The sequence below is a fragment of the Corvus cornix genome, chromosome 3 (assembly GCF_000738735.6).
Source record: "Corvus cornix cornix isolate S_Up_H32 chromosome 3, ASM73873v5, whole genome shotgun sequence".
Lineage (NCBI taxonomy): Eukaryota > Metazoa > Chordata > Aves > Passeriformes > Corvidae > Corvus > Corvus cornix.
In genome coordinates this window covers 48,327,695-48,350,988 of record NC_047056.1, presented here as the reverse complement: position 1 = coordinate 48,350,988, position 23,294 = coordinate 48,327,695, and the positions used below count along the sequence as shown (strand labels likewise).

The 23,294-nt window shown below is 35.6% G+C and overlaps 1 protein-coding gene across 1 annotated transcript in view; it reads left to right on the top strand.

Annotated features, from left to right (window-relative positions):
* ADGB (androglobin) overlaps positions 1 to 23,294 on the top strand; it is a 112,852-nt gene that overhangs the window by 31,182 nt on the left and 58,376 nt on the right. Inside the window, exons 6-12 of the mRNA XM_039568850.1 lie at positions 2,091 to 2,230; positions 3,911 to 3,997; positions 5,594 to 5,805; positions 15,476 to 15,570; positions 17,907 to 18,081; positions 18,822 to 18,912; positions 21,610 to 21,754. Of these exons, the coding sequence (XP_039424784.1) occupies positions 2,091 to 2,230; positions 3,911 to 3,997; positions 5,594 to 5,805; positions 15,476 to 15,570; positions 17,907 to 18,081; positions 18,822 to 18,912; positions 21,610 to 21,754 (945 nt within the window). The remainder of the gene's footprint in view (positions 1 to 2,090; positions 2,231 to 3,910; positions 3,998 to 5,593; positions 5,806 to 15,475; positions 15,571 to 17,906; positions 18,082 to 18,821; positions 18,913 to 21,609; positions 21,755 to 23,294) is intronic.

Sequence of the window (23,294 nt, the reverse complement as noted above, 5' to 3'; positions counted from 1 at the left end):
TCAACAGGGAACACTTAATTGCATATTGAACCTCATTTTAATAAAGAAATAATGACATATAAAGGAACTGACATATGAAAGTTGTCTGTGTTGTTTGAGTTATTTCAGTTACATTTTTCTTTTGGAAACAGAAAATGTCACAACACACTAAGACCTATTACTAACCCTATTAAAATTCCAGTTGCTCAAAGTTGAAAATATTTTTGAGACAGTCAGTTGGAAACAAAAACTTGAGAGTGACCTTCCCTAAAAGGGGAACACTTTTACATGTCTGTGCTTTCCTCATCTCTTACTACTGCCTCCACATATGAAATAACTTATATTCATATAGAAATGAGTTGCATGAGTTTGAGAAGGCATAAATTGTGTTGCCCAAATTCCTCAGCAGAGGACATTATTCTCTGTGTGAATTTAATGCTGTAGATGTTATGTTGTCATGTGGTAAAAGACTACATTTTAAAGCATGTACATGAGTTACCAGGGTGTTTCATTTTCTTTGTCACTTTTGTGGATTTCTTTGGTTTGGGCCTGTGTATTTATTCAATTTTCTTTTCCTCTGGTTGTACAGATGTATTTTACAGACAGAAAATCAGGGAAAAAAGAGATTCACATGTTGGAAGATTAAAGAAAATGTGCAAATGAGGAAAGACAAATATCAGTAGAGATAGAGGAGAAAGATTTCACAGGAGAAAATAGAATGTTAAATGAAAAAGGGGGCAAAAGATGGAATAAAAATGAACTGATTTCATTAATATTCTGCATTGAGTCCTGAAGGGATTGTTGTGCACGACAGCAAACCTATGAATGATATTTTTTTTCACATAATTGGCACAACATATGAATTCTACCCCACATTCTACTTCCACTTTGCATTCCTGAGGTTTATTGAATTTTTTTTCTGTAGTTATATTTTTCTCGCCTTTTTCTATCCATGGACCTGCCCCACATTCTTTTTAATTTCTTTGGTTCCTTCTCCTTTACTTATCAATTTGTACTGTTCTCCCTATTAAACTTGAGGAATTTTTGGAAGAGGAGATGAATATGTGATCATTTCACTGACTAAGTCCTTTTCAAATTTGGGAAGTCTTACATATTTTGCTTTGGTTGTCACAAAATAGTTCTTAACCTAAAAAACAGTAGCTTCTTTTATGCTTTTTGCATATCTTTGCCCTCTGGCCTAAGTTTGCTTTCTCCTGAGACCTATAGAACTCAAAGAGTTAATCAGCTGTCATTTCAGCTTTAATCCATAGTCTAGTTGCAAGTAGAGAGCAGTAATTTTGCACTGTCTGATAACACAGGGTGAGTACTTTAGTGATTTGGTCATTCTTCATCATTTTGTAGGTGAATTAACAGAAGTACTTGCTATTGGCCCACCAATTCTCTATTATATCTTCATCACTGTACAGAGACTTTAATTTGGACATTATTATTTTGTGGAATACTAGCTCAGTTTACTAATGAAATATCTGGTATTGGAGATATCAGTACTTTGTCTTACCTGTTTGTTTCTCATCCTGGAAATACAGATTTGTTTTTTTTTTTTTTTTTTAACATTTGATCATTTTGTGTTGTTTTGTATAGTGTTTTATAAAATACTATTGTAATGTTTAACAGGAGACTACCTGCAGTCAACATCCCCACATAGTTTTTGGGAAGCAAGGGGCCAGCTTATATCACAAGTATTTTGCGGACTAAGACCTAAAGAGGCATTTACGAAGCTTCTATCTTGGTTTTAAGCCTTTTTTTTAATCATTACTGTTTCTCAGGCATCTGTCATGGCAGCTGAAGAAACAGGAATGCATGCACATGATGTATTACACATATGAGATTAAATATATTTGGAAATAGCTGCAATTAGATTATTCTCTGAAATAAATAAGTCAGAGCAGTAATAAAATGCTATGAATACTGTTTCCATGCTTTTCATGTATTATGTGAGAACTTTTTTTGAAGCCATCTGTGATGTAAATAAAAATACAATAGAATTGGGTTCTTGGGAAAGCATTAAAAGTTCTCTTACATACTGTTCACTTGCCAGGCCACAAACTAATTTTTTTCTTTCTGCTTTCCTCCCCCTTCCCTTGTCACAGGGGTGCTGGAGAAAGATCACTGTGGACGACACTATGCCTTTCAATGAAGAGGAGAATTTGTTATTACCAGCTACAGCCTGCCAAAATGAACTTTGGCCAATGTTGCTGTCCAAAGCTATCATTAAATTAGCAAATACTAGGTATGTTTTGTCATCTCACTTTTGGTTTGTTTTGTGAAGTCATGTGGAAATAGCAAAAAGTGGATTTAGTTGTCACTGTTGTACCAAGAAACGGCCAGAATCACGACACAAGTCCAAGGAGAAAATGGAATTCCTTTATTAAATACAAGCTAGGTTTATATACCTTTGTACATAAGAGAGCATATGATTGGTCGCTTGACCAGCCACCCCTTAGAGGGATTGGCTGAGGTTCTCTAACACCCATTCAAAATATTTTTTCCCAGAGTACCAAAACAAGGCTGGAAAACAAACCCAGGTGCAGAGATAGAGAATTAGTTTACAAAACCGTCTTTCACTGTTTCTCAGCTAAAGCATGAGAAAGAAAAACTTCACAAAATGCTTCAGCAGCTGGAAAATTCCTCTTTTAGCATTCACATTTAGTATACATGGGAAATATATTTTGCTAAAAATTTTATAATGACAATTATGCACTTTTAAAAGCTGGCACTGTAAATCACTAAAACAAAATCCTCTGTAGCTACAGAAGGTGCGGTTTCCTTTTTAGATGTGTTTGTAAATTTATGCACCAAAAACTTGCAAAGAAACTGGAGTATTCTCATTATTTGCTTTATTTGTTTGACATTATTCCTAAAAACTTCACGTGTGGCTTTCTGCCAAACAGAAGCATCCGTGAACTCTTAATGAAGTTGTAATTGTCAGCTTTGACCAGTATTGACTCAACCAATATTGAAAACAGAGTTTTGTGAGCTGCTTTTGATGCCTGTGCTGCAGTTGTGATGTTGTGTACAGTGATCTACGTCCCTAGAACTGACTGGAAAAGTATGATGCAGTGACTGACTATTATGGCTACAAGTTCCTATGAAATGAGCAATGAAATCCAAGAGTTTAAATGAATAAAACTGACTGGAAAAGTATGATGCAGTGACTGACTATTATGGCTACAAGTTCCTATGAAATGAGCAATGAAATCCAAGAGTTTAAATGAATAAGCTTGAGAAAATAATTCAAAACAATCATCTGTGTAGGGAAGCTTCCCTGTTCTGGTCCTATCAAGTTACGTTTGTCAGAAGAGTCATCTAAAGTATGTCTACACAGGCTAGGGAGTTGCCTAGAGCTGCCTGTTAGGAAACTGTTTGCAGGAATGTGATTGAAATACTTCATTTCTCCAGAGCACAAGGGTTAGTCAGGCAAGTGCTCACGTCTTTAGCCTTGGTCCTCCCAGGAAATCTCTCCAGAGAGTAGTAGAGCGTCAGTTTGAAACAGTGAAGTGCTAGAGTGGAAGTAGAACCAGATTGTTCAGAATAACCTGGGAGTTAGAGAAGCTGCTTAGGAAATGGAAGTCGTAGAATCATAACCCTGTTTTAGTGCAAGGAATTTCAAACCCACATCTCCCACCCTGCAACTGTGTGGATGTATACATAGTAGGCTTGCTAACAATTTTGAAAAAAAAGCCATTGTATGAGAGGGAACACTAAAATAATGGACCTGATGCAAAGGTATTGATGTTGTGGGGGAGTAGTCAGCAGTAGTTTGGAAAAACTCCTAAAACTGCAAGTAATGACTTGTTTTTCATCAGGCTATTCTGTGTATGGTCTTATTCTCACAGACAGCAATGTAGACTACAGAGTTTACTGTAGCTGGTTACATTACAATTGTAAAATGTCTGCTTTTTTCTTATAGTATACATGAAACTGGAAAAAGAGAGGTGGAGGAATTTACAGTTCTACATACACTGACTGGATGGATACCAGAAGTTATTCCTCTCCAGTAAGTTCTTTTATTAAACAATTTATGTGCTAATTGTTTAATATTTAATTCTTTAAGGCAGTATGAAAAATAAAGCTAAGCCCTAGAAGTCCTTCACCATCAGTTTTGGAAAGTGAATGGTTTATAATTCAGGCACTTGGGAAATGTACCTTTGAGAAATGCAATTTCATTGAGTTTTTCTTTGTCGGTCATACAATTTCTTGTAAAGCTATTTATCATGTATACTGATGCCTATTCCTTATAAAATTAATTTAACTAACGTTAAACAGTTTGATGAAAATAAGGTTAGAGAAATCTATGTTTCATTTAGTATGCAGTTACAAAATGTCTGCCAATAATAATAACTTTATATCTGAATGTACCATAGAAAGTATATGTCATGAATTTGGAAGTAATCAATGTCAGCTTTAAATTGTAATTGTTGGTAGACTTTTAGTTTGAACCAAAAATAGTAATTCCTACCTACAATAACATTTTTCTTGTTTCCTGTGAGTTTTATGCTCATTTTGTATTTTTAAAGAAAGACATTCTGACTTTTCAGCTTGACATTCTTTTTACTAAATGAATTACCAGGATACTGACACTAAATATTTAGACTTTTTCTTTTGAATTACACCTTTTTGCCTTTTGATATATACATTTAAATGAGCATAGAGATAACAAATAGTATTGGTTTATGTATAATTTACTTATATATAATTGTTTATTTATAACCATATTTCACTATTAAATAATTTCAGTCAAAGAATATTTTATTCCATTTTTCAGTAATTTTTATATCTCAAGCTATGCTTGCAATTTAGGTTTTTGATATATTTGTGTCCTACAGTAGTGTGTATGTAACTTATGGACTTAAAAATCTAAGTAACCTAAATTTTATTTCTTTCTGTAGTTAGTTGTACAACTGCAACAGCAAAAACAGTATTCACTTACTGCAAATATATCTTGAAATATGAAAACATGAATACCATAGAGTCTTTGGAATAGTAGTATAAGATGACTTTAGCTCACTTTACAGTCACTTATTTTATTAAAAAAAAAAAAGTTGAATGCAGTTCGCTTGCATGAAACTTATGCATGACCCTGTTTGGGATTACTTCTGGAATCACTGAGTTTCTGTGAAAAACCAACATGACTGCAACTATTATGTCATATCAAAAAGCTGTTTTTTCTGGTAGAATCAGTGGAAGTAGCATGCAATTGTCTGTGCTGAACATTTAGGAAAGCCCAGTTTGGAAGTACCTTTAAGAAGCTTTTTAATATACAGAGCTAGAATCACTGTGTTGTATGGTGTAGTGGTAAAGTTGTCTGTGAGTTTCTCTGCCACATCTTGTATCTGCTAAAATTCTCGAGAAAGGATGCTTTACTTACATGCATCTCTAACCACCATCTCTTTTTTAATGGGTCTTTCCATAATCTGTCTCAACAAATATCTGTGATACAGAGTGTGTTCTATGTTACTAAAATAACCCAGTAGAGTATTTTAGAATTGGACTGTCAGTTGTGGTATAGTGCGGTCTAGATGAAAATCACACTTTCTTTTCTTATTGGAAATATCCCTGCCATTGACATATACATTTCTGTTTTCTCTTAAAGACCTGAATACTTGGACAAAGTTTGGGGCTTTTTGAAAGAGATTGTGCCAGAATTCAAGTTGCCAGAGAAGAAGGCTCCAGAGCCTGAGATTACTCAGGATGATACAAAACCTGAAGAGACCAAAGACTCAGAGTTAAAAAATGAAGTTTCATCTATGAATAAGCTGCCAGATACAATTGAGAAAGCAGAGACAGCCACTAACGTTAGCAAAGGTCTGTAATTTTAGGCAGTGTTATCTTTGTATGCCAGGCATAAATAAGGCTAGCATAATTTCTGTTTCAAATAAGTATATTTTACATATATTGTCACATGCAACTCTGTGGGTTTGTTGTTTCAGTGAACATGTTGCAATAATGTAAGTTCAAAATACTTTTGTTTTAGCTATAGATCTCATTAGAAGAAGTGCTAGACTTTTATTTTATAAAAATAGCTTCACTTTATGGCAGAGACTTTTTCAGCTCCATGTCACAGCCATTTCTATAAAGACTAGTACCTTGCAGAGAGATAACAATCAGAGAGGTTACAGTTTCTCCAAAGGCAACACTGCTCTGACCATCAATTAATTAAACATTTCATTATGGATGCTGTAAAGTGTGATTACCTACGGAGTTCTGACAAATACAGTTCTAACGTCTACCTGTATTTTTATTTATTGCAACTTTTCTTTTATGCTACTAGGTATGGGCAAAAATTTTCTTCAAGAGCTGCTAATCCTATTTACATTTATATGAAAAAACTTAGATTTAGAAACTTGTTTGTTCCAGTATATTATTCTTCATTGTTTTTATTTGAGACTGAGTTTTCTTAGTTGCTGTTTTTAACTTGGAGGCATGGGTGCAATTTCACAGCACTTCTCATGCCTTTGTAGAGTACAAATCATACGCTAAAATGTCTATTTCTTCCTAGATTTTCAGAAAAACCTCTGACTTCCTTACTTTGAATCCCAAATATTATGTCCCAATGTAAAAAGTATAAAAGTCTTAGAAATTACCTGGCTGAGGTAGTATTCTCTCTTCTTAGGAAATCCTGCTATAATTTTGACCCGCCTATCAGTGTGGTAGCTATTTCAGAGTTTGGAATGGACATGCCACTGGGAACAGCACTGTCATTCATCCAAGAGGGTGTTGTAAATTTTTTTCCAGAAAACTAAGTAAATTTTATCCTGCCTAAGACTTAAAAATTCTATTAGTAACTGAAATGGCTAAGAATCAGGGAACTGTTGTGTCATGATACAGCTCTGTAATCTCCAACTCTGAGCCTAAAAGCTTTGTTCAGATGCTCTGTTAATGTTAGGGATTGTTTGGATGACATGAAGCCATCCACGTCACTGTGAGAGTAAAGGACCTGGGGGTCCTGGTGGACAACAAGCTGCCCCTTAGCCAGCAGTGTGCCCTGGGGGCCAAGAAGGCCAATAGAATCCTGGAATACATTAGGAAAACCATTGCCATCAGGTCGAGGCAGCTGATCCTGCCCCTTTACTCAGCCTGCATCTGGAATGCTGCATCCAGGCCTGGGTTCTTCAGCACATTAGAGAGGTGGAGCTCCTGAGTGGATCCAACAGAGGGCAATGAAGATGATTGGGAAGCTGGAGAATCTCTCCTGAGGAAAGGCTGAGGAAGCTGGGCCTGTTCAGATTTGAGAAGAGACAAATGAGAGGGGACCTCATCAATGTGTATAAGTATCTAAAAGCTGGATTCCAAGAAGATGAAACCAGGCTCTGCTCCGTGGTGCCGAGAAACAGTACAAGAGGCAATGGGCAGAAACTGGTGCACAGGAAGCGCCACCTGAACATGAGGAAGAACTTCGCTGTTTGAGTGACCAAGCACTGGAACGGATTGCCTGGAGAAGTTGTAGATTCTCCCTCACTGGGAATGACTAAACTGGAGATATTCAAGAGCTGTCTGGATGCAATCCTGTGCTATGTGCTCTAGTATGACCCTGGTGGAGCAGAGATGTTGGACCAGATGACCCACTGCAGTCCCTTTCAGCCTGAACCATTCTGTGATTCTGTGAAGCTGTGTGGTGAAGTTGACACAAAGGAAGGAATGAATGCCATCCAAATGGACTTGGACAAACTTGAGAACTGGGCCCATGAGAATCTAATGAGTGAATCTAATCTAATCAAAAAGTCCAAGTGCAAGGTGCTGCACCTGCACTGGGCATGAATACAGACTGGAAGAAGAACTGAGAGCAGCCCTGTGGAGAAGGACTTGCGGGATCTGTTGGATGAGAGGAAGGACATGAGCCAACAGTGTGTACTCACAGCCCAGAAAGGCAATTGTATCCTAGGCTGCATCAAAAGCAGTGTGGCCAGCAGGATGAGGAAGGTGAGTGTCCCCCCGTACTCTGCTCTTTTGAGACACCAACCTGAAGTGCAGCATCCAGCTCTGGGGTCCCCAGCATAAGAAAGACATGGACATGTTGGAATGAGTCCAGGGGAGGGCCACTAAGATGATCAGAGGGCTGGAGAACCTTTCTTGTGAAGGCAGGCTGAGAAAGTTGGGATTGTCCAGCCTAGAGAAGAGAAGGCTTCAGGGGAACTATGCAGCACTTTTCAGTACTTAAAGAGAGCCTACCAGAGAGCTGGAGAGGAACTTTTTATAAGGGCATGTAGTGACAGAACAAGAGTGAATGGCTTTAAAATGACAGAGGGCAGGTATAGATTGAATATTAGAAAGAAATTCTTATCAAGGATAGTGAGCTCCTGATACACGTTCCCCAAAGAAGTTCTGGTTGCCCAATCCCTGGAAGTGGTCAAGGCCAGGATGGGACTTTGAGCAACCTGGTCTAATGGAAGGTGTCTCTGCCTGCAGCAGAGGGGTTGGAGCTAGATGATCTTTAAGATCCTTTCCAACCCAAACCATTCTATGGTTTTTTTTTTGTTTTTTTTTTTTTTTGTTTTTTTTTTTTTGCATTAAGAAGTACTTTCCTGTAGCCTAAATTCTAAGGCTTCAAAGAATGTGGGAGACTTTCTACTTCTATGTCCATTGGGAATCTATGCATCATCTGTGTTAATTTTTTCTTGTAATTATTGATGCATGAGAGGAAGGAAATAAAGAAAATATTTGGCACAGTGCCAGAAATACAGTGACTTCTTATATTGTAATAAGGACATAAAAGTTGTGCAATAACTAAAAGGTGGGACCGAAGCCTTCCTGGCTCCTTCTCAGTAAATCTGCATTTACATCCCAAGAATTATGTTTTATTTTTATTTCTTTTAATTAAATTACATTAGTTTTTTATTGTATCTCAACTCTCAACTTCAAAGACTTTGTGGTTGCTTGTTTTTAAAATTTATCTAAAATCTTATTAAAGCATTTTCACTGTATGACATTTGATGAGTGGAAGTTTTTATCTGAAAAAGAAAAATATTTAATCTTTATTTTGCTTAATAGAAAAAGCAGAGCAGAAAGGAGTAGGAAAGAAAAAAAAAGGAGAGAAAGAAAAAAGAAAGGTAGCGCTTCAGTCTCCAGAAAAGTTGGCAAAAGCCCAAGACCTTCAGGACTTAACTGAAAGTAAGTCCTATTGTTTTGAAGCTAAACATACAGACAGGAGATATATGTGAAGCAAAGGGCTTTGCTTTAATTTGGTGTTGAACTTAACTGGGGGGAGATTATATTTACTCTTTTTTATTTTCTTTAAATTGTAGTTATTTATAGCTCACAGTACACACTGAAGTCATTCTAACCTAAGAAAATCTGCTACATAGATTAAGAATAGTATATTGCAGTACTTTGCTTTAGTGGTAAACTGTCTTGCAGTTGTTCCATATTTAAGAAACAACAACCCTTCCTCTTTAGTAATTTATTTGTTCAATATCCACTTTAGACAGTAAATCGCAATTGGGAAAAGCAAGAATGCTTCTTTGTCAAAGGGCAGGGGAGCTGGGGGGACAGAAATATTCGTTAGAATTCACTCCATGATGTAAATCCTTATTTTTTTTATCTTTGTCCGGGAAATACAGAGTGATGAATTTAATTCCTGTATTGATATATTCCTAATAGCATAAAAATTAGGTAATTTCTTGCTTTTATATGTAATGTTTAAAAAAAAACCTCAACAAAATACATTTTAAATAAACCACAAGTAAATACTAATCAGACAACTAAGCAATCAATTGAGATATTTCATATTTACTAGCATAAACTATAGAAGATCTTCAAAAATTTACAATAAGCTGATATGCTCTTGGCTTTGCTTATGTTTGCATACATGTGGCATTTCCATGTGACTAGCAGCAAAAAACAATTATTAACTGGAAAAATTTGCAGTTGCAAATCAATAGGTGAGAACAGGTAGAATGTCTTTCTTTAGGGAAATAACTGCAAAGTAAAAATTATATAACAAGAATGAAATTTACTACATAAATGGGATTCTTGCTTCTTGATTTGAATCCTGATTAAAATTGGTGATTTAAATAATTTTCAACTACAGGAAACCAAGATTATGGTTTGCCATCAGCAAATATATTTATTTAAATTCCTACCTTACATACCACTAAATGACTTAAACAGCAATAAAATTTAAAATATATTGCAGGAATGTACTTTTCTTTAGTGTAGTAGGTGTGGAATAGGAAATAAGGTGTTTCATGTGAATATAAGTGATGAGACTAACTAGTACTCAAGCATGTTATGGGGAAAAGAAAGCAAAGGTGAAGCAAAAGGATCCAAGAGATGTATTCTAGAAATTGTGCAAAATGAGTGAAAGAACACTAAAAACAAAGAGGCAGTGCTTCCATGTGAAAAATGACATGATATTTAGGTCTTTATTCTGCCATTTAAAGCACAGTTTATGCTTTAGGACAGTTAATGTCCTGTGAAGAGGTTATTTAGAAAGATAAATAATTCAGGGCTCAAGTACAATGGTCAGAGAACTCATTAGTCCTAAATTTGAACCAGAAAAGACATTTGGAAAAGAGTAAGAGGTAGGTATCTCTACAGTAACAGCAAATTTAAGATTATTAGACTGCAAGGAAAAGAAAATAAGGAATTGCAGTTTGAAATAATACTGAATTACAATGCATATTTGTTGTGAGATTGTAGCCAAAAGAGGGAAATCTTGTAGGCTTTATGAGACACGGGGTCTGCCGAGTGGCCCAGGACACTGTTGTGCATAAAGTAAGATCTGAAACTAGGTCTTGGTTCAAAGTCAGAGCCAGAGGCAGTAGTTGTAAAATGTTCCTGTCTTGTTCTGGGGAATTCTGTAAGAGTGACTTTATTTAATGCAGCAACTTTTTTCTTTTTCATTTTCATTTTAAGTGACTTCAAAATGGTTTAATTCCCAGAATGATAAAAGTGCTCATTTCCCTGCTGCAAGCTTTTGCTCTACCAATTAACTGTTGACTTCAACGAAATTTTTCTTCTTTCTGATAAATATGGACTATTTCTAAAGAGATACTTAACTACTCCAGATACTGTTTATATTTGACTTTTGAAATGGCAGAATCTTCTGTATTCATTGCATTGTATATTCATGACCTTGTTTAGTTTCATACACATTGACATACCAAGTTACTTCTAAATACTTGGAAACTTCTCTTACAGGCTTTTGATTTAGTGTGTGCTATAATGTTGTGGTGAGTTGATACTGTCTGGCAGCTAAGACCCCACCCATCCACATGCTCACTCCCCACAGTGGGATGGGGCAGAGAATGAGAACTGAACCCTTTGCCCACCCCCAGAATACTTGGAGTGAGAAACAGAAGATTTAATGGTGTGTGAGCTCTGCTCTGCAGTTGCTGACATACTGGTGTGTTATCAACAGTGTTTTTGGTCACATATCTCAAACAGGACCACACAGGCTGCCCTGATGAAAGCTCATTCCCAGCCAGATCCAGTACAAACATATGCAGTTCTGAATCACTTGCACTCTCAGACCAATGCCTGCTGCACCCCACAAAAGCAGTATGAGTTGCAGGATCATTGAAGTATTGAACTTCTTTCTCTATTTATCCAGTTTCGTGGATCCAGCTGAATAAGAAGCCCTTGACATGGTCAGTCCGAACTCTTCCTGAGATCAACCAACTCTTTGGTCCTTTGGCTTATCAGTCAGCCAGTTTTTGGGAAGTCTTTGCAGACAATTCATATGTTCCTACTGACCCATTTTAGCATACCATCTGTGCTTTTCCACTCACCAGCTTCTTCTTCTAGTAACTAACCTTTCATACTTAGGGAGTTGCCTTGTTTTATGTACAGCTTTTACAATGATGAGATGAGATGAGATGAGATACTTAGTCGCCTTGTTCCTGTAACGTATCACCACTTTGCTTTTATTTAGGTTTCCAAACTACCGAGTCTTAATTTTTGAACTGCTGGAAAGGGAATACTATTCCATTTGAAAGGGCATTACCTAGGAATTTGGGAGTTTGTTCTACAAACCAACCATGTATTTTGATAATCACATTCTGCCTTGATACCAGCTTTGTAATTAAAGATATTTTCTATGTCACAGAAGTGTTGAGAGATTATTATTATTATTATTATGCTATGAAGTTTTTGAAATCAAACAAGTAGATCTGTAATTTTATCATCAGAGTCAATGAGATGTCACACAACTGTAAAGTTCTTATGATTTTTCTTTTACCTATTCAAGAGTTTTCACTTACAAGATGGATTGAAGCCTAATACCAGAGTATTTTGTTTTTTCAAGTGCATTTCATGATTCTGTGATATTTATGTCAATTCTGATTCTGCAATATTTCTGTCAATTCTGAAAAGCACATAGGTTATTCTTCTGAAGACTAAAAAAATACCTTCCAATAGGCAAAGCTAATCCATGCCTAACACAACAGCAAAAGTTAACATCTGAGCTGCACACCCCAAGATCAGTTATTGAAAGCCAACTGATGTGTTTTCACTGAATGGTTTGGGTTGGAAGAGACCTTAAAGATTGTCTAGTTCCAACCCCTCTGCCATGGGCAGGGATATCTTCCACTAGGACCAGATTACTCAGAGCCCCATGCAATCCGGCCTGGAACACATCCAGGGATGGGGCATCCAAAGCTTCTCTGAGCAACCTGTTCTGGTGCTTCAATCACCTCACAGTAAGCCAGGCCTCTTTCAGAGGGGTCAGTTAAAACAATTGCCCTTTGTTCTATCACTCCATGGCCTGAAGAATCTCTTTTCAGCTTTTTTGTAAGCTCCTCTTAGATACTGAAAGACTACTCTAAGATCTCCTTGGACCCTTATATTCTCCAGGCTGATCAATACAAAAATTTTCAGCTCTTCTTCACAGGAGAGCTTCTCCAGCCCTCAGATCATCTTTGTGGCTCTCCTCTGGCCTCATTACTCCTTGGAAAGTTAAACTACACCATCAGCTCTTGTTTGATAAATAAATATTTAAAAGAAACATTAAGAGTGAGAAAATTCTTGTCAAGTCTTCAAAATTTTGATAAACAAATAAAAACAGTTAAGATATATAAAACTAACAATTTTAATTCCTGGCCTTTTAAAGTGGCTGGATATGTATTTTACATGGATTAATTCAAATCTTACTTTCCCTTCTCCAAGGGACTAAGGCATTTGTTTGGGTTGTTTAGTACTTATTCTCTGAAAATGAATTTGCAAAGCTGCAAGTGTGAAATGTAAGTAGTACATGGATTCAGAATTTTCTAACAAAGCACTCCAGAATTCTTATATCCACACTGAAGGATATAAATAATAGGATCTGCTGAATCTGTTTTGTTGTACTGTATATTACAACATTTTTCATCTAATAATACAATTTTATCAAGGCTATCAGTCTTAACTAGTTTCCCCAGATGCTGAATTCACATTAATCATCATTACACCTGGTGCCAAATAATTTGCATACATCGTCCTTGTTTTTTGTACAGCGAAAAAAAGATCAAATAATATGTAATTTTTAAAGCTACTGGCATGATGTACTAGTATTGTAATAGTTTTAATAAAGTGGATACGATGTGCCTGGTTAATCATTTGCATGCTCTAATAATTTTTTCATTGCTGTTTATTGTCTGCCCTGCAGACATTTTATTTCACAACCCATCTGGACTGAGTATGACAGCTTTACATTCCACCTGGTATTTGATTAAATACTTTTATTTGAGAAATACTTCTCACAAGCAGTGACATCACTGTGCCTTGTGGCACATACTGTTCTGTACTGTAAAGTGCAGGACACCATAGCTACTCTTGCTGTGTTTGTAACAGATCAGATATGTCGGTAGGGACTGAGATTAAAGCTAAATTATAGCCTTGCTTTTGAATAATTTGAAACCCACAACTAACACAAGAGCTGTGGTTAACACGGGAATCACAATCACGCGGTGAGAAATATTAAGAATCCATTGGAAAGTACCTCTTACTTACCTTTAGCTTATATTTAGTTGGGTAATTGAATTCCCAGAAGAATATTTAAGATGCAAAGATATTGTACTTCTTTAAGAATAAAATGTTGCATACCCTCTAAATAAATGGATTTTAAGTCTCATAAATCATATTTTCCAGGCATTTGCCTATTTATATGCAGATTGCATTGTTTTATATAATTTCACAGAAAATACCTATTCTTAGTGCAACTTCCAGTTGAATACTTACTAAACATAGGAAGCAATTATCCTATATTTGAGGTGAGGCTGAAGTGAGCAATGACAGACACAGATAATTTTACTGGAATGTTAGATGGGGATAGAATCATAGAATCATTTAGGTTGGAAAAAACCTCTAAGTTCATTGAATCCAGCTGTTAACCTGTACTGCCAAGCCCACCACTAAACCATGTTTCTAAGTGCCACATCTGTACATCTTTTAAATACCTCCAGGGATGGTGGCTCAATCTCTTCCTTGGGCAGCCTGTTCCAATGGTTACCAACTCTTTCTGTGAAGAAATTTGTCCTAAAAAAGCATTCTGTCCTAAAAAAGCACCTGAAAAACAGGTGTCACAGCCTGTGTACTGAAATCCTGTCTCCACATGTTTTCTGAGATGACTAAGGAAAAGTAGAGAGAAATAGATATCTTTCTTTTTCAGATGTCTTTTTGGTAAAACCAGACACCCATATTTCAAGTATTATGTTTTAGACCTTTAATCTCCCTCCACCATGAAAGAAATGACTCTCAGACATCCTTGGCTTCTCTTCATCATTCAGGAATTAGCAATGGCTTCTTTCACAGATAAGAATAGGAGACGATCATATGGTTGTCTAGTGCAACAGATTTCTGGAGTTAACAAAGTGACTGTGCCCCTGTTTTTATTCCTTGCATATAGCAGAATTACAAGCTTCTCTAAGGTATGTGAGATAAGAGCTATGGGGTTGCCCCTTCGTACTTTCTGAGGCAGCCATCATTACCTCCATTTTTTCATCTGCTTGACAGAAGTGAGAGGAGTAACTCTGGTTTACAGGCACTGTATTTCTCAAATTACTTATCTCAGTCTTCATATCCCTTGGCAGCAGTGGCCAGAGGTCTAGCTTTGGATCCTTTTGTTGGCAAGATCAAATTTTGCCTTCAGTGGTGAGAAGCATTTAACTAGTACTGACCAATCAGGATGTTTTTACTTCATCTACACGGATTATGTGTATTGTTTATACTAGTACTGGTTTTAAAATTTGAAGAACAAAAGAGCAATGTTGAAAGCTACCTCTGACCTGTCATATTTTTAAGTTGTATTTTCTGTTACTCATTTGTGTAAAATAAGTAAAATATGCAAAGGCTGTTGATTATTTAAATGAGGTGGTTTTTTCCATCCATGGCTTCTTTTTCAAGTACATTACAATGATCTCTTCTTTTGAATAAAACAGAGTCAGACAAAGAAAAGAGTAATAAAAATAAAGCAGAGAAGGCAGAATAATTTAGTGTGAGGTACAGCTGCAGTTTTTTACTGTTTACCTTGTTCTAAAGTGTTTTAATGTCTTCTTTGTAGAATCTCCCATACCAACCCAGCCAGAAATGGTCGTGTACGCTGGCTGTATACCGCTGAATTTGTTTGAAGAGGATATTTTTTTATTAACAAGAATGGTAAGGTTCTGTGCTCTCAGGACAGGAAAACATTACTTATTTTCTTATCAGAGTGTTTCATTTTGTTGTAACTACGTTGTAACAAAATACAATTAGCTCAGTGAAACAGTCACTAGATGATGGCTATCAGTTGAATTTATATTTTGGTGCTTCTGTATTCTGAACATGTATTTTCCTGCCAAAGCCTGCTGATTTTATTCAGTTTTCCTCCACTTTCCTCAGGATCCCAAAAGCTGGAGTCTCCTGGGAGAGACTAGATGTGGACTAGAAAATGTATCATGATGAGATACTTCTGAATGGAAAGTCTAATTACTTTAGGGGCTACTTGAAAAACATGAATTTTAATTTTTTTAAGACTACAGTTAAGACTCCTCTGATATATATTTTCCAATATGTTGTTTGTTGTTATATAAGAAATAGCATGTTTATATCAATTTCTATCATTAGTGTTTTAACTGGTGAAAGCAGCTGGAAAAAGTGTAGCACTTAATGCAGCTGGGGTAAAAACAACACTTAAATCTTCACTTAGTCACTCACACTCCTCAGAAAGCTTTTTACAATGCAAGAGGTGGCTTTCTTGAGTTGATTATTAATTACGTTTCCTTTTTTTCTACATTTAAATCATATCTATCATTAGATCATTAAATTTTAAGCTGCCTTCTCAGGAAACTGGTAAGCTTCATGGAATAAAGAAATTTCCAGAAATGGTTTGCAGGTGTTATGCTTTAGTGCACTTAATTCTTGCACTATTTTTTTTTTTAATTGTGCTGTGTATTTTATGCAGTTTTGAAGATTACCTTGTTATCTTTGATTTTAATTTATTTTAATTTAAGATCTCATTCAATAGTGTAATTTTGCTAATAATAAGTAATACTAGTCATCAAAAAGCAAAGTGGAAGGAGGAACATGGGATTATATCATTCCTGCCACCTAACACCCTGAGTCTCAAACTTGACTACAGTCTGTTGGGATATAGAGATTACTGAAAAAGAGGTATGGCAGACCAAATAGGAGGAGACAGATGAATCTATATGTCTAAACCAGTATTTTAGTAAAGACTTGATAGAAAAATGGAAGTTGACAGAAGTTAAATATAGAAGTGTAGAGGATTTCTTATGGATAAAACCCCCACCATTTTCAAGCTTTATTCAAGGGCTGAGACAAACTACACTAATTGAAATAAAGTTTAGAAAATGGATTAACAGGGATAAGAGTTGTTCCCTAAACTTGGAGAAAATTTTGTCATTGACTGCAGCTGTGCCAGAATTTCCCTCTAGAATTTTTGCAGTATCCCTTTTAACTTTGCTTTCTAGTATGGATTTCCTTGGATTGTTGTGGCTTAAATTTTCTCAAATAAAAAAAAAATCAATATTTGAGTCATACAAGTGTGTAGTGTACTAAACAGCTAAGTTGTCCTTTATGGACTGGTTATCTTCAGAATCTTTTCTAATCTTGGATGTTTTAACTGGCATTTTTAATTTAATTCATTCCCTACTCTTCAAATAACTGACAACCACAACAATATTCTTCTCTCCAGAGTTCTTAAATACAGAACCTCAGGAACATTTTAAAATGAGTAGAAGCATAGAGACTTGCTGATGAGCGTGTTAAAGAAATAACTTATTGTTGATTTATTTAGCATGTAAAAGAAAGTGTGCTTTTAAAATTAAAAGGATGTACAAATCTTGTAACAGAACTTTCAGATGTGATGTTAAGTACTGGACCATTATTATTTTAATGGGAAGAGCACCACTCAATGTTGACATCTAAAATTGCTCTTAAGTCTGTTCCTAAGGGCTTTGGTATACAGGTCAACTAAAGGGTCTTTAATGTGTTTTATAAATTAGCCACCAAATAAAAAACTTAGCTTTAATGATATGTTGGTCCAAAGCAGTACATTATGGAGATTTTACAAGTTATCTAAAAGACCAACTGATTTTAGAATTCTGCCACTTTATAAATTCAGCATGAAGTAAGGACTTTTTCCCTCAGAAAGTATTTTTAAATGTGATTACTTGAAAGAAAATGTTGTGCCTATTGCTTTCTTACATATTCATTCTCTTCACTTGTATGTTATGATTATCTAAATAAGTTGAAAGAAGTGATGAATCTATTATGAAAAGTAAAATACATGTAAACACTTTTAAGTATACTTTTTGTGCTGAATATCAGATTCTAATCAGCATGTTTTTGGGTAGTCTTGTCAGGTGAACTATATTCATTTCATTTGTTACAGAAGCTGTTAGATGCCTTTGTGTGCATACTGTTCTTGTTTGTTAGACATATCATGAGAAAGAAGATCTGACCCAGTCAGATTATCCTTTTGTGTTCCATAGGCTGATTCTTCAGAGAAGATGAGGCAATATGGGCTTTCCCATATACACAGCCATCCTGTCCTGATCACTCGAACTAGGTCTTGTCCTCTGGTAGCACCTCCAGAACCACCCCCACTTCCTTCTTGGAAGCTTATCCGTCCGAAAAAGAAAATTGTTGTGACATCTGAACCCCAAGGTTTGTCTACTAAAAACTCCAAAATGAATTTTTAATTACATTTTAATTTTAAACATTTTCAGGACCATACTTATTATCTGTTAGCTTAATTTCAATTGAACTCACTTTTGTATTACTTCCTCTTAGCAATATTTCCTACATGCTTTGAGAAGTGTCTCAATTTATGTTGAAAAAAGCATGCTAGTGGAGAAAATGAAGAGGGAATGTTATCAAAGTAACACAGAAGCTCTCTGATGGAGAGCCATTAAAGCTTCTGAACACCTTTTAAAAATTTAAAGTATGTGACTAGTCCTGCTGCATCAACTCATGGTTTTAGAGTAAATTTTTTTCTAGGATTTGTCTGTACTGCATAATGGAGTTAAATGGATGATACGAGATATCTTGAGTATGTTGAAAGTGTTACAGGCAGGCTAGCAAAATATGCTGGGATAAGAAATAGAGGAAATTGGCAAAGGCAAAAAGTGCTGCCATAGTTGTTTTGAGCTACCCTGGATAACCTTGCATATAAGTTAGGCACAATTTAATACTTTGCAGGCTGAGGATCAGAGTGTAAAGCATTTATTTTTTCATGATATGTCACCTAGAACCATCCCTCGTTTTTCTGTTCCATTCAAGTGCATGGGATGATACTTGGAAAATTATTTAGGGGTGATGAATCCCCATTGAAATTTATTTCTCAAAGTTAGTAGTATTAAATATTTTTATGAATGTATATATTTAACAAGTTGCTTTTTTCCCAGAGCCTGTGGTAGAGAAATCTGAAGAACATATTGAGATTGCTAGCCTATTTTTGAATTACAAATTGAGTGTTATCACAATACCAACAGACATGTGAGTATATAAGGTAGTTTCAGCATTAGCATTGTGAAAGTGCACTGTGAAAGTGCACTGGCTTATTTTTGCTTGTGTCACAGGCAAAAACTGCTCAGATCATTTCTGAAGCACATCAGGACAAAGCACTCTGTTGATGTGTTGATGTCACGTAATTAATCAGCTATCAGTGAACTGCATTTAGGATCAATATCGGCAATACGACAGCTAAATTACTATATTAGACACAAAAGGTTAATAAACACCTGAAAACTTCTGAACACCTTCCTGTAGCTAATCCCAAGAAGTTCTAATCTGGCACACAGAGGCATACATATGCAATTACCCTCCCCCTCCTGTCACTGAGGTTTACAAACTCCTCCTGTTTTGGGACTGCAGCATATACTGGAGATGCAAGTCTCTAGGCTTAGCTGTTTCTGCCTACAATCTGCTCATATCTGCACTACTGAGAAAGCTTACCAGGGGGTGGACATGAACACACAGGTCCCCACTTGTCACACCCTGTACGGAGTATGGACAGTTCCCTAGGCAGGTACACACTTGTCAGGGCTTCTGGCATTGGAGAACAGGGAGTGCTGTCAGATGCTTTGCCAGATTCTCTGCCCAGTAGCCCCAAAGACATAGAGTATTCAATAGATCACTTCTGCCAGAAATATGAATATTCTTTGATGTATTTCAAATTTTTCCTCAAACTACTGGTCTTTTTTAATTCTTACACATAACAAGGAAAGAATTGACTAGCCAGTCAGTATTTTCACAGGCATCACATGTTTGATATGGAACACTTAATATTTTTGAATAAAAGAAGCTGTTCTCTGTTTATGATAGAACAAGCCTGAGAACGCAGGTGAAGAAGCTCACGGTCAAAACACAGCTTTGTATAAATGCCTTGTGCTAAAGACTGTTCGGAAGTCCTATAAACCCTTGAAAACCAGAGTCTTTATACAGGGTGTCTTAGAGAACTTTCAGAAATGGGTGTATACATGACTTCTAGTCAATGTGCCATGCTGAGTATAGTACTTGCTCCCTGACAAGAAAAGAAAGATTACCATAAAGTGTATCAGAGCCGTGGGTTTTTTTGCTATGACCCACTGCATAATACATTTCTCTCAGGCTCCAGCTGATGATGTGAACATATGCATTATGATTCAGTAGACAAGTTCTAGAATTATTAATCCTGTCTCTTTTATTCTGACTGAGCTTCTGTCATGAAGCATTGAATGTATCTTATAGCCAGTGTACACCAAAAGGTTTATGTCATTTTGGAGGATACATCTTTTCTTGAGACTGAGTCCAACAACAGGCTGTAAATTGTTGGAGATTTATGTATTTTCTTAGGGTGTGTGCACCTTTTGTTAAGTACATCTCTAAGTAAACTGACTAAATTACATATGTGGAGGGTTGTGCATTTTGATCATCATAATTGCATGGACTGATAATAAACCAGTTAGGTATTTTTAATTTTTTTTTTTTTTTTAACAGCAGCATTTGTCCGTGTAAGAAGTGACCTTGGAATATTCTGGGAATGCAATTGTTTTGATGATACAGTTGCATTTTGATAGTTAAAAGTACTTAAATTACTGTTTGTTTTCAAACAGTAGGAGTAGAAATACATTATAATGTTCTAAGCAATTAACAGGCTATCAAAGGAATGAGAGATTAATAATGAAGATGTTGAAGTATTTGCATGTTAACAGATTTTATATTTTTTTTCATATTTGGTAGATTGCTTCATGGTCAAATTACCCCATTTGGGAAAGGATAGTTTATTTAATGCACTAAGTTTCCATGACAATTAGCTCATTTAATCTTTGTGATTTAATTAACAGGTAGTAGCCAAAAATATATAGCAGGTATTAACATTTCATTAAAGTAATATAACTGTGTAAATAAGATAAGGGACTGAGATACACAGTTGGGACTGAAAGCTTTTTATCTCTTCCTTCTATTCTAATAAAATATTTTGAAACACTCAAAGGCAAGATAATTGTGACTGTTACTGAAAAAGATCTTGATCTTTCATTATCTCAGTCCTTTAAAAGGGGGCTAGATAACACGTCTAGATTTTAATTTGTTATTTATTGCTGTAATAACACAATTACACACTTACGTCTAATTGGCATGTATGCAAAATTGGTTTGATCCTCTTCTTCTAGTTCACTTAACAATCAGAGAGTTACTTATATTTCTGTTAGTTTTTATTTCTACTTCCAGTGAAGTCAGCAACAGAGCTTTCTTTTACTAGAACCAGAATAGGCCTGCACAGGTTTCCTTGGTTATCCTGTATTTTAGCTGTCTGGTAGCTATGGAGACCCATTTGAGGGAAAAGACAAAAAGTATTCTGACACAAAACATTTTATATTTTGCCTTACCTTCATTCAAGTAGTAATTCTTGCTTGTCTAGGGGCCATAGTAATTTATTCACTTCTGGCATTGTCGTCTAGTTTTCAGCTGGCTTGGGTTTTGCTTTTTTGAGGGTTGGTTAAGATGTCTTTCTGTCATAGGTTTGTGTGTAGTGCCAAGTCAGTAATGACAAGAAATATAGGAAGATATGGATTCTGTGCTGCTCTAGGAATCTCTCAAAATAAAGGAGACACAAATTATTTTGACAAAATTCTGTTAAGAATAGTTATGAAGACTGTAATTTGAAAGAAAATGTATGGATTAAAGTGTTTTGAGTTTTCTTTTATTATTTAGCCACTTTCCACAGTCTACCCTCAAAAAAGGATTTCATTCTGTATCCAATCTCACTTCTGTTACTGAAACTGATGAAAATGAAAGTGACAGTAATGGGGACATGAATCAAAATAGGAGACACTCAAATGCAGAAGATTATTCTCAGGTAATAATATTTCTATGTTTTTTAACTTGACCCAGTTTTATATTACAAAGGATAGTGAAAGACAAAATAGAAAATATTTAATACTGAAATAAATGTTTTCAAAGACATTTCAGAAAGCTTTTTTTTTTTCCCCATTTCTATTTAAGTAACTTCTCTACCCTTTCCACTCTATAGTTACATTGATGTGTATTGGGTAGGAAATCTTTCTTAATACCTTTTCCTTTAACTTTCTTTTTTATGATTTTTCCTCAGATTCTAAAAGTTCTGTTGCTAACGCTGTCTTGGTTTTGCTCTTTAAAATGCTTTTGGTGGCAGCATCTTAAGAAGATAGTCTGCAGTCTTTTAAATAAATCTTAGTTTACATTATGATTAGTTTATTTTGGCTACAGTGAAAGCATGTGACTAGAAAAATGTGAACTTTATTAACACATGCCTTAAAATGGCCTCCTTATCTAGGACTGAATGGAAAGACTCCTGGTGAGATCTAGAAAAAGAGTTAAGGCTTCACTGCTCAGTGGGCCTGCTCTTAAATTTGAGAAGCTCTGCCTTCTAAAGGAATCCTCGGCCATGATTAAGACCCTCAGGCTTCCTGTGCAACTCTGTGAGAGAAGGACATTCCTCCAAACAGGTTCCCTAGATGCAGCACTAAGAGTTGGCTCAAACCACCCAAGCCAATGCTAGTTACTGCGTAGAAGTCTCCACTGAAATTTTCCGATATAGATAAGATGAATCTTACCTAAGTTTAATAAAACATTACTAGGATGACTTTGGGAAGTTGTAATTACTGATTTTTGTAATTACTGATTTTTTTTATTGTATCTGTTTTTAATTTGGAATGTGTATATGCTACCAAAGTCTGCTTTTAGATAAATTTTAAACAGAATGCTCCTTCTAATGTTTAAATCTTACTTGCTTAACAGAGAAAAAATGATACTTTCAAAGAGTTTCTGAGCAATAGATTTCATGAAAAAAAATTCATATAGAGAAATAATTGGCAGCATAGAGAAATAGAGACTTAAATACTCACTTAAAAACAAACAAACAGAGCTCCACTGAAGTTATTTCATTTGCTCAATGCCTACAAAGAAACACAATGTAGCAGTGCCAGCATCTCTTCAATTTCATACTTACTGAAGCAAACACTACTCAGAAGACCATTTGATAGCATTTCTCTTTTGGCTTTAAGAAAATTGAGGGAAAAAGCAGTCTAGGCAACATACAAGTGCTTTCAATGATGTTATGCTCAAAATCTGGATCTGATTCAATAATCCAGTTATATTTTGGGGAAGGTGATGTTTCAATTTGTAAATGTTTGCTACAGTTCCTCTTGCTCTATTTGTTTTCTCTCCTAAGTAAAGAGTACTTCTTCCATATATGCTAAATTCCATGTCATTACAATATAGAAAATAACTTACAAAATATATTCATCCATAGTGCTGTGTAAAGGTAAAACACCAACGAAGTCCTTATCCATGCAGTCCAGCAGTAAAGATGACCTAATTTTTTTAAAATCTCTGTTGTCATTTTTTGAGAAAAACTG